The sequence below is a fragment of the Salvelinus namaycush genome, chromosome 19 (genome assembly GCF_016432855.1).
Source record: "Salvelinus namaycush isolate Seneca chromosome 19, SaNama_1.0, whole genome shotgun sequence".
NCBI lineage: Eukaryota > Metazoa > Chordata > Actinopteri > Salmoniformes > Salmonidae > Salvelinus > Salvelinus namaycush.
Window position 1 is genome coordinate 9,425,185 of NC_052325.1, and position 12,398 is coordinate 9,437,582.

The following is a 12,398-nucleotide window of genomic DNA, read 5'->3' on the forward strand; positions in this document are numbered from 1 at the left end:
AGAACCCCAAAAAAGGTCAGTATGCAGCCTTTTATTAGTTCTAGAACCCCCAAAAAGGTCAGTATGCAGCCTTTTATTAATTCTAGAACCCCAAAAAAGGTCAGTATGCAGCCTTTTATTAATTCCAGAACCCCTAGAACCCCCACATACCCCTAGAACCCCCAAAAAGGTCAGTAGGCAGCCTTTTATTAATTCTAGAACCCCCAAAAAGGTCAGTATGCAGCCTTTTATTAATTCTAGAACCCCCCAAAAGGTCAGTATGCAGCCTTTTATTAATTCTAGAACCCCAAAAAAGGTCAGTATGCAGCCTTTTATTAATTCTAGAACCCCAAAAAAGGTCAGTATGCAGCCTTTTATTAGTTCTAGAACCCCCAAAAAGGTCAGTATGCAGCCTTTTATTAATTCTAGAACCCAAAAAAAGGTCAGTATGCAGCCTTTTATTAATTCTAGAACCCCTAGAACCCCCACATACCCCTAGAACCCCCAAAAAGGTCAGTATGCAGCCTTTTATTAATTCTAGAACCCCCAAAAAGGTCAGTATGCAGCCTTTTATTAATTCTAGAACCCCCAAAAAGGTCAGTATGCAGCCTTTTATTAATTCTAGAACCCCCAAAAAGGTCAGTATGCAGCCTTTTATTAATTCTAGAACCCCCAAAAAGGTCAGTATGCAGCCTTTTATTAATTCTAGAACCCCCAAAAAGGTCAGTATGCAGCCTTTTATTAATTCTAGAACCCCCAAAAAGGTCAGTATGCAGCCTTTTATTAATTCTAGAACCCCCAAAAAGGTCAGTATGCAGCCTTTTATTAATTCTAGAACCCCCAAAAAGGTCAGTATGCAGCCTTTTATTAATTCTAGAACCCCAAAAAAGGTCAGTATGCAGCCTTTTATTAATTCTAGAACCCCAAAAAAGGTCAGTATGCAGCCTTTTATTAATTCTAGAACCCCAAAAAGGTCAGTATGCAGCCTTTTATTAATTCTAGAACCCCAAAAAGGTCAGTATGCAGCCTTTTATTAATTCTAGAACCCCCCAAAAAGGTCAGTATGCAGCCTTTTATTAATTCTAGAACCCCCCAAAAAGGTCAGTATGCAGCCTTTTATTAATTCTAGAACCCCAAAAAAGGTCAGTATGCAGCCTTTTATTAATTCTAGAACCCCAAAAAAGGTCAGTATGCAGCCTTTTATTAATTCTAGAACCCCAAAAAAGGTCAGTATGCAGCCTTTTATTAATTCTAGAACCCCAAAAAGGTCAGTATGCAGCCTTTTATTAATTCTAGAACCCCCAAAAAAAGGTCAGTATGCAGCCTTTTATTAATTCTAGAACCCCCAAAAAGGTCAGTATGCAGCCTTTTATAACGACTGAGAGAAAGCTTGATGCTATGGTGACCACAATATCTATCAACGAGAAAGGTATTAACAACCAAGCTCCTGTTGTTTGTTGAAGATGTGACGGGGGGGGGGGGGGGGTATTTCGGTAGCACTTGTGAGATACGAACATGTGGCTGTCGTTACTAGAGGACTGGGCCGTGGGGAGGACACAGTGTTAGTCAGATTCCAAAAGGTTAACCTCTCCAGTCACCCCTGGCCCAGCTAGAGCCATCATTCATTCTCCAGAGGTAATAAAGTGTCTGCTGCGGTCATACACAGTCTTTCATGTGACTCCCTCAGAACCGCTATGCCCTGTGACCCTTGACCCAGTGCACTGGTATTTACGCCACCTTTACGTCACCTCCTCAGTGACTGCTGGACTAGCAATGTCCAGACTGCCAATATATCACCTGGGTAGACAGCTGTCCAACAGCTCTATGATACAGTACTGATACTAAATGCTGTTTCCGACTGGGTTTCCTTCCCTCACAGTATTTTTCTCTGAGGAAAAAGTTGAGCAAATTTATGATTCTCCGAAAGTAAGATAAGAGAGTGAGACAGCTGGACGTCTGAATAAGCTTTGATGTGGATATAGGAGCGTCCTCCGTGCTGACCGACCCCTATCTCTCCTGTTGTGAGAGCGTCCTCCGTGCTGACCAACCCCTATCTCTCCTGTTGTGAGAGCGTCCTCCGTGCTGACCGACCTCTATCTTTCCTGTTGTGAGAGCATCCTCCGTGCTGACCGACCCCCATCTCTCCTGTTGTGAGAGCGTCCTCCGTGCTGACCGACCCCCATCTCTCCTGTTGTGAGAGCGTCCTCCGTGCTGACCGACCCCCATCTCTCCTGTTGTGAGAGCGTCCTCCGTGCTGACCGACCCCCATCTCTCCTGTTGTGAGAGCGTCCTCCGTGCTGACTGACCCCCATCTCTCCTGTTGTGAGAGCGTCCTCCGTGCTGACCGACCCCCATCTCTCCTGTTATGAGAGCGTCCTCCGTGCTGACCGACCCCCATCTCTCCTGTTGTGAGAGCGTCCTCCGTGCTGACCGACCCCCATCTCTCCTGTTGTGAGAGCGTCCTCCGTGCTGACCGACCCCCATCTTTCCTGTTGTGAGAGCGTCCTCCGTGCTGACCGACCCCTATCTTTCCTGTTGTGAGAGCGTCCTCCGTGCTGACCGACCCCTATCTTTCCTGTTGTGAGAGCGTCCTCCGTGCTGACCGACCTCTATCTTTCCTGTTGTGAGAGCGTCCTCCGTGCTGACCGACCCATATCTTTCCTGTTGTGAGAGCGTCCTTCGTGCTGACAGACCCCCATCTCTCCTGTTGTGAGAGCGTCCTCCGTGCTGACCGACCCCCATCTTTCCTGTTGTGAGAGCGTCCTCCGTGCTGACCGACCCCTATCTTTCCTGTTGTGAGAGCGTCCTCCGTGCTGACCGACCCCTATCTTTCCTGTTGTGAGAGCGTCCTCCGTGCTGACCGACCTCTATCTTTCCTGTTGTGAGAGCGTCCTCCGTGCTGACCGACCCATATCTTTCCTGTTGTGAGAGCGTCCTTCGTGCTGACAGACCCCTATCTTTCCTGTTGTGAGAGCGTCCTCCGTGCTGACCGACCCATATCTTTCCTGTTGTGAGAGCGTCCTTCGTGCTGACAGACCCCTATCTTTCCTGTTGTGAGAGCGTCCTCCGTGCTGACCGACCACTATCTTTCCTGTTGTGAGAGCGTCCTTCGTGCTGACAGACCCCTATCTTTCCTGTTGTGAGAGCGTCCTCCGTGCTGACCGACCCCTATCTTTCCTGTTGTGAGAGCGTCCTCCGTGCTGACCGACCCCTATCTTTCCTGTTGTGAGAGCGTCCTCCGTGCTGACCGACCTCTATCTTTCCTGTTGTGAGAGCGTCCTCCGTGCTGACCGACCTCTATCTTTCCTGTTGTGAGAGCGTCAGACATTCACAGCAAAAAAAGCTCTAACGTCTCAAAATAAATTTCCTGTAATACTTGGCTTTCTATTGTCCATAAATAGAGTATATAGCCGGTTGATCTTGTGCAAGACATTATACGGTCTGTAAAACTAAGATGTATCATTAACATACAGATACAAGGTTTGACTCTAAATAAAAAAACCTTATGAACACCTGCTCTTTCCATGACAGACTGACCAGGTTGAAAGCTATGATTCCTTAATGACGTTACTTGTTCAATCCACTTCAAACAGTTTGGATGAAGGGGAGGAGACAGGTTAAAGGAAGATTAATAAGTCTTCAGACAATAGAGACATCCATTGAGAATGTGTTCCATTCAGAGGGTGAATGGACAAGACAAAAGATTTAAGTGCCTTTGAACAGGGTATGGTAGTAAGTGCCAGGCGCACAAGTTTGTGTCAATAACTGCAACGCTGCTGGGTTTTTCCACACAAGTTTCCCTGTGTGTTTCAAGAATGATCCACCAACCAAAGGACATCCAGCCAATTTGACACAACTGTGGGAAGCATTGGAGTCAACATGGGCCAGCATCCCTGTAGAACTCTTAACACATTGTATAGTCCATGCCCTGACAAATTGAGGCTGTTCTGGTTGGCAAAAAGGGTACACAGTGTATATTTGGTCCTATAAAAACAGTAAAGTTGTGTTGAGACAAAGTGCTTTGTGGAGCAGATCCTTGTATGGTATACAAGCATTGTTTACAGATCTACGACGTGTGACTCTCAGAGTGGATCTAATGTGTACTGTCTCCAAGTCAGTTCATTCCCCACCATCTGGGAAGTATCCAGAGAGACGATGCAGCGGGTTTCCTCCGGGGGGCACTCTAGAGCACTGGTCACACTGGTCCCTCCTGGATGGGGGACAGGAGAGTAGAGGGGTTAGGACTTCTCCCTGACCACATGACCAGGGGAAAGCTCTGGGCCCTAGCAGCAGGCTATAACCAGCACTTTCCCTGGTCAGGCCACATGGTCAAAACAGGGCATACCATTCTAATCTAAAATATATTTTAAAGTTTGGAAAACTTAAATAAAAACATAATAATATATTTCACTATTGGGTTTGCAACAGTAAAATACTCACCGCCGTACGGTATCAAACAAACATTGTGCTTGCATGCCAGCTCCACAATTTTCACCACGTCGTTGTGGCAGTCTGCGGAGGCAAAGGAAACATAACAATATCTTGGATGGCTATTTTATCCCGTGTCATTATATAACACACAGCTATATGTTAGTGTTACATCGATAACATCGATAAAGAGTAGCAATGGCACAGAGTCTGCTCAATCAAATTCCAGCCATCAGTCAACACAAATTTGCATGATAAAAAGGTGCCAGCCATAACTGCGGCGAACCAATCTGCCATGATTCATGACTGTACTGTGCTGGGCCTGGTGTATTGGGTGTCCAACGCCCTCCCCCAGACGCTTCTTATTAAGCCACCTCTCATACATATCAATATCCCTACGCCTCGGCAGAGATTAACCCTTTAAAAATAAAATAAATAAATAAAAACACCTGAGACAGGATGAAGAGAAGCAATGCATTGTGGGAGGGAGGGGGGGTGGAAACGTTGGTCGTTCAAAACAGTAGTGATGTAAAAACTCACTTGGCCACACCACCATGTCTGGAACACGCTCAAATGTCTTCCCTTCTCTGAGAGCAAAGATTTCATGTAAGCAATGACCTGTTAACACAAGAGAAAAAGGTTAAATATACTACGACAAAAGCAATTATGATTGTATGATCAGTATAATTAGTGTGATGTTCATAATACTGCTGTGTTCCTATGTACCGCATGTGTAAGATTAAAGATGGCATCACACACTGTATGACACCCAGTCCCCTGGAGGACCGGAGCATTCCCAGCCATGCCTCACCGTGGGCACGGAACACCCTGTCCTCCGCCTCATTGGAGAATGGGATGCCTGTGGCCTTCAGGTTCTCTACGAATGCCTCGTTCAGTCTGGGCGGCGGCACAGCGCTGACATTCAGGACGGGCTGAGGACAAAGACATGGGAGGAGGAGGAGCCATTAATGGGTCGCTGCCATCATTGGAATTCACACCAACAGGAGACATGAGGGTTTGAAAACCAATGACACTTACTGTCGCAGGGCTTTTATGCTTCACACTGGCACCAAAGGTATTTTCAAACCAGTCCTGCAAACTGGGCAGGGTCATCCCGCTTAGCCTATACCTGCAATGAACCAAAAACACACAGGATTAAAAGAAAGCTTTACCCAAATCATAAACACATCCCCTCTGACCTAGGTGTTATGCTGGGAACTGCTGAAATACATACTGTCTGTTATGGGTATGGAGTCAGTGTGTGGTTGTTTGAGCTTAGAGGTTATTAGGTGAGCCCAGTGACCGCGCTGTCCCCGTGGCGCCAGCCCAGGCCAGACGCTGTATAATTGAACCGCTGGCACAGTAGAGGCCAACACATCAGGGAACTGTAGTCTGTCTTTGTCCAGCAGACCATTAAAACACACTCCTTAATGAAAAGAGGAGAAATCTCATTCACTTTCATTTCTTCCATCTCTCAAACCACGCAGAGAAAGCACAGAACAGGAAATGTCATTGATACAACTTCTAGTAAAGACTAACAGAGGAGCCATTTGCTACTCAGCATCCTGTAAAAATCACATCGCTTAGCTTTAAGTCTGACAGGCTTTCTGTTCTGAAACCATATGTCACCATCTCTGCCTCTATCATACAGGACAAAGATAAAAGGTGTAGAACAGAAGATGTTGTGCCAAAGAAAACAGAGATCCATTCTGCAGCCAGTGTGGATTGAAGTCATACTCGGTTATCAGAGAGTGTGGAGAGACAATAGGTTAGGCTTCTTTAAAAAACACACAGAGATTCAAACTAATCACTTCCTACATCAGCACTCAACATATTTCCAACAATTGTTCCCATGACAACTGTTAGCATAAACAAAACAAAAGCACCAACCCCTAGAAGAAACATTCCATGAAAGGTAATAAGGGGAGTTTGAAACTCATTGACCTGATGTCTGGGACTAAATCAAAACAAGATAAGCAGAGTACAGATACCAGCCACTAGATGGCACTAGTACCCCACTCTGAATGAGGCTGGAGTGGGAGTGGGATGTTTTCAAATCAAAGTTTATTGATCATGTACACCAGGGTTTTCCCAAACTCCATCCTGGCCCTTTTTTTATTGGCCTAGCACTACACAGCTGATTCAAATAATCAAAGCTTGATGATGAGTTATTTAAGTCAGCTGTGTTATGCTAGGGCAAAAACACACATAAATGCACCCATGGGGGGCACCAGGACCGCGTCTGTGGAAACCCTGGCATACACACTGTTTAGCAGATGTTATAGCGGGTGCAGTGAAACGCTTATGTTACTAGCTCCTAACAATGCAGTAAAATGTCAAACGAGTACACAAATAATCAACTATTTAAATACATAAAAATCCAGAAATGTCGGAACCAGTTTTAGGCGGTAGACTGTGCAAAGGAGTGAACTACTAAGATTGAGAATTCTCAATCAACACGTTTTTTTTCTCTCTTCACCTTTATTTAACCAGGTAGGCAAGTTGAGAACAAGTTCTCATTTACAACTGCGACCTGGCCAAGATAAAGCAAAGCAGTTTGACACATACAACACAGAGTTACACATGGAGTAAAACAAACATACAGTCAATAATACAGTAGAAAAATAAGTCTATATACAATGTGAGCAAATGAGGTGAGATAAGGGAGGTAAAGGCAATAAATAGGCCATGGTGGCGAAGTAAATACAATATAGCAATTAAAACACTGGAATGGTAGATTTGACAGTAGATGAGTGTACAAAGTAGAAATGTGAATAGATTATTTAGCCTTCAGATCGTCTGAGACAATCAAGATTTTCGTCGTGAGAATAAAACAGTTGAAAATGTTGAGACAGTATTCTGTACCTTTTGCCTGTAAACTCTGCTTGACCCTTCTTGTTAAAGAGGAATTTGGAGTCACTGTACCCCCAACCATTCCACTTCATAATCTCCTGCCTGGGAGAGAACAAGAAACAGTTGGTCAAGTTAATGAATGTTACAGTAGTAGAAGCTAATAGTGTAATAACGCTGTCAGAGACGACACAAGTCAAATCTCAAGGGACCAAGACAATACAAGGAAGCACTTTTAAAAGACCATGGACCCTCATACTTGACATCCTGTTGCACACAGTAGGCTAGTATTTGGATTAGTGGTCTATTTACAATGGGGGATGTGTTGCAGTTCCCTTGTTTTGCTATCCGTTATTCAAAAATGGGCTTTCCACGTCATGGAAAATGGGAAATGAATTGATCAAATGGAAAGTAAAATGCAGGAAAATAAGAGGGTTGATTGCAGAGTGGTATTCCTCCTTTATTGTGGTAAATCTATATCAGGTTAGAGGATTCAAGAAACAAGTTTGAACACTGAACTGAAAATGTCAGGCAGAATTTTAGTATCTCAATATATCTACTGAATAATAAAACTGACAGTTTAGTAATGTGTTTCTTCGTCTGTGTTAAATCACTACGCTTTTCAGATGTTCCTCGCCAGAGGAAATAGCCCACTACGGCAGCCGGCCAGAGGAAATGGGTCACTACGGCAGCCGGCCAGAGGAAATGGGTCACTACGGCAGCCGGCCAGAGGAAATGGGTCACTACGGCAGCCGGCCAGAGGAAATGGGTCACTACGGCACAAGGCCAGAGGAAATGGGTCACTACGGCACAAGGCCAGAGGAAATGGGTCACTACGGCACAAGGACAGAGGAAATAGGCCACTACGGCAGCCGGCCAGAGGAAATAGGCCACTACGGCAGCCGGCCGGAGGAAATAGGCCACTACGGCAGCCGGCCGGAGGAAATAGGCCACTACGGCAGCCGGCCGGAGGAAATAGGCCACTACGGCAGCCGGCCGGAGGAAATAGGCCACTACGGCAGCCGGCCGGAGGAAATAGGCCACTACCCCTAGAAGGGATCCATACCTTAAGTTGGTACACATGGTTGAGTAAAACCCATGAGGAATGCCTGCCAAACAGGCAGCCAGTGTAATTTATGAGGAGCCTGGGAAATGAGAGAGAGAGAGAGAGAGAGAGAGAGAGAGAGAGAGAGAGAGAGAGAGAGAGAGAGAGAGAGAGAGACATACTCTCAATGCCAGTCTATCACAGCCTGGCATCTCAACGGACCATGACAGAACTCTGTGATGTCCTGTAACAACCTCAACAAGCAGAAGAATACAACTGCCCAGAGATGAATGAATATATTGTTTAATTAAATGGAAGCAACGGCCATCTGGCCTCAAAGAGCTGGGGGAATCTTTTGAAGCTACTGTAATAAATATTACACTGCATGACGATGACCAGACCATTAGGCTAGTAATTAGCTGCTAGATCAGCGCCTTATTCAAAAGGTAGCCTTGTTTTGTGGCTACAATCAAGTTATTACAACAGAATGAGTCAATAGGCCAGAGGTTAGACTGTTGATTTTACAAACTCTGAATTGTATTTTTTTTTAAATATATATATATATATATTTTTTTAAGAAGAACGTTTGTCTGTTAAGAGGACTGACCTTAAAATGCCATTTGAAACAAGGTCAAATCCAGACTGACATTCCAGCAAGACCAAGACCAGTTAGCTTCATAGCAGGCAACATTCCTACTCTTCAGTGATAAGCGCAATTCTAGAAAATGTGAGCAATGAGGGTAAATTCATGACGGTAACATTTATGCATACAGATAACAATACAAGTTGTACACAACATTCTTTTTACATTTGGAAATGGGGGTGGGCTCACACTGGAGAATTAGGCATAGACTATCTTATAATTTATTGTCATAATTAAAACATTTTTGGCCACTCGTCAGCACAAAATGACCATACGTTTGGCAATAGAGAGAGACTAACAAACCTGCAAAAATCTGCCTTCCAGGTTAAACCAAACTCATCACGCAAGAAAGGTAGCATTGGGGGCAATTCCACAGTAACAGAGTGATGCTGAGACTCAGATTTTTCACTTAAAAAAAATAAAAAGGAAAAAAAGGTGCAATATGCAGAAATCACTCAGCCATTTCCTGGTTGCTAAAATTCTAATAGTTCGCCTAATTTCAGTCTGTGACAAAACAAGCAATGAATAGTGTAGAGAATCACTGTACCTGCTAAACCACTGTGAAACATCTTTTCAATAACCAAAAACATTGTATTTTCAACTGTTGTACAAAACCGAAAGACAAAAACAAAAATGATAGAATGGGAATTAGCGCACATACAATCGATCAAAAATGTCTTGACATTTGAGTCATTTAGCTGTTTTATCCAGAGGGAATTACACTAGTGAGTGCATACATTTTCATATTTGTTTGTACTGGTCCCTCGTGGGAATCAAACCCACAACCCTGGCTTTGCAAGTACCATGCTCTACCAACTGAGCCACACGGGGACTTGCTTTCTTAGACTTGCTTTCAATCTATAACTTACATTTCAATTTTAATGTAATCCTTGTGCATACAGTTGTATGGTTTGTTTAACTTTGCAATCATTGTTTTTTTGTTTGACACATTTTAAAGTGAAAAATCTGAGTCTCAGCATCACTCTGTTAACATGGAATTGCCCATAGCCTAACTGACCAACAGGTTATTTATTTAACCTTTATTTAACTGTGCAAGTCAGTTAAATTTACAATGATGGCCTACCCCGGCCAAACCCTAACGACGCTGGGCCAATTGTGCGCCGCCCTATGGGACTCCCAATCACGGCCGGTTGTGATACAGCCTAGAAATCGAACCAGGGTCTGTAGTGACGCCTCTAGCACTGAGATGCAGTGCCTTAGACCGCTGCGCCACTCAGGAGCACACCTATAGGGTTTATCTGAAATAAGCCTCAGCACTTCTGCTTCACAAAAAAAAACATTCTATATTAATATCAAACATTTCCCAACTGCACAATGAAGAGCCATACATAATACAGAAAAGAAAATTAACATTCCTGTGGTAGAACGATGGTAACACTTCCTCTCACAGGCCATGTCACAGTTGAATGCAGGATAATGGATTGTTCAGTGTTGCATGGGTGAGTGGTTCATACAATACAGCCTCTACCAAATGCAAATATGGAAGTGTGGTCTAAGGCATATCTGACACTAGCTGTCATAGGGTGATAGGTAGTCTAGCGGTTGGAGCGTTGGGCCTGTAAATGAAAGGTCGCTGGTTCGAATACCCGAGCTGATAAGGTGACAATTGCCCTTGAGCAAGGCACTTAACCCTGATTTTATTTGTATGTCACTACAGCATGATCGTGAAAGCTTAACAGCCAACTCGTCTCATTACAAACTGACTGTCAGACCACCACAAGTCTTGGCCAAATCAGATCCAAGTTTTAACTGCTCAACTTTATCCCATTTCTGAATCTGGAAAAACATTAACCTCCTGATCAAATGTGATATGATAATATAATGAAGAATATAAAAATATTACCATTATAATGATCCCTTCTATTCAATAATGTATAGTAGCTAGCTAGCTTATTCTGTTCATGTCAATCAGAGTTGACATTTCCCTAGTCGTTGTTCAGAAAACTGTCAGCATTCAAAACATCACCCGTAGTTTATCAAGCTATAGCTAACAATATAAATGTATAATGGAATAGGCCACCTTGAAATAGTCACAAATGTTGGCATTTGGTGTTACATAAACTTCAGCTGCCCACTGTCACGAGCGGCTAGTGTGGGTCTAGCCGATTAAACTCAACTCTTAGATTTACGATGGAGTTGAGCGGCGACTAGCGGTGGCAGACTGGAGCTCCGAGGTCAGATCAAATTATGTTTTTATCAAAACCTACTCATTTCAGCACCTAAAAAATAGCCCGAAATTAAACAGAACACTTGTGTGTAATTCCAGTCTATTCTTTGGGTTCTGAAATCAGTAGTTTGTTTATATATGTATATATATAAAAAGAAAAGCATTTTATGTGGTGTCAGAGTTCCAGTCCGCCCACACTAGTCGCCGCTCAACTCCATCGTAAATCTAGGAGTTGAGTTTAGTCGGCTAGTGTGGGTCATATAACGCCGGCAAGCTATGACAAATTTGGTACAGTCCTAGTGTAGAATTGACCTGAACTTCAATTTCAACAGGGTGACAGATCAAACATTACTGAAACACATTCTAAATAAGTAGACTTGCTAACTACAGTGTAAAAGATTAGCATAGAACATAGAATACAGTCTCGCCGCACCCACTTCGATGAATGAACACTTTGTTTATTAAGGACCACTACCGCACATTCTGCTGGCTAATTTTCTTAGCTAGCTAAATTAAAGCAGAGATGTCTAAATAATAATATGTCAAGGAGGTCATCACAGTTTGTAAGACACCAATGATGTGTTTTTAAATGACAAGAACATACATAACAGCTATTTCATACTGTATGGCAATCACTTATAGCTAACGTTAGCAGATAGCATGTCAGGATAGCCCTCATATTCATCCAATTCTACCCCATTACCACCGCCAATTCCTACCTCTTTCTCGGCACCGTCCCTTTATTCTCTTCCGTTGAACCGGTCGCATCAATTTTGCATTCTTTTGCGATAATTCCCGAGTTACCGTCCTCATGTTTATGTAAATGCGCTGCAATTATCCTTAATCTTTGCTGTGCAATTCGTTGCCTCTCGGAGCTATTGCTGTTTGACGCCATACTGCTTCCGTGTTTGTGCAAGGAAAGGCAGCTGTCACATTGATAATAGGATATGAACTAAATTGTAATCAAATCCCATCATGCTTTGCATTTAATTTGTGCTTTCAATACATAGTACAATGTTGCAAAATTGGTTACATTATCACCTACCTTTGCTGTTACTTTAATTTAATTGCTGGTAGTCCATAGAGCATGTTTCCCCAACTGGCGGCCCGCGGGCCGAATTTGCGCGGGTGGTTTTGTTTGGCCCAACACATTTTCTGAGCAAAATATATATATATTTGTATTTTTTTATTGTTGTACATTAAATACTGTAAAAACACAGAGATCAGCTCCAAGTGATTTTAATTTGAGAAATCTGTTCCACGCA

General features: G+C 43.5%; 1 protein-coding gene across 1 annotated transcript in view; it reads right to left on the bottom strand.

Annotated features, from left to right (window-relative positions):
• Positions 1-12,029, bottom strand: part of LOC120064126 (alkyldihydroxyacetonephosphate synthase, peroxisomal-like) — a 35,551-nt gene extending 23,522 nt beyond the window's left edge. The window contains exons 1-7 of the mRNA XM_039014490.1: positions 11,853-12,029; positions 7,273-7,362; positions 5,446-5,536; positions 5,219-5,339; positions 4,948-5,025; positions 4,420-4,491; positions 4,110-4,189 (exon numbers count right to left, since the gene is read on the bottom strand). Coding sequence (XP_038870418.1) covers positions 4,110-4,189; positions 4,420-4,491; positions 4,948-5,025; positions 5,219-5,339; positions 5,446-5,536; positions 7,273-7,362; positions 11,853-12,028 — 708 coding nt within the window. The 5' untranslated portion in view covers position 12,029. The remainder of the gene's footprint in view (positions 1-4,109; positions 4,190-4,419; positions 4,492-4,947; positions 5,026-5,218; positions 5,340-5,445; positions 5,537-7,272; positions 7,363-11,852) is intronic.
• Positions 12,030-12,398: the final 369 nt, after the last annotated feature.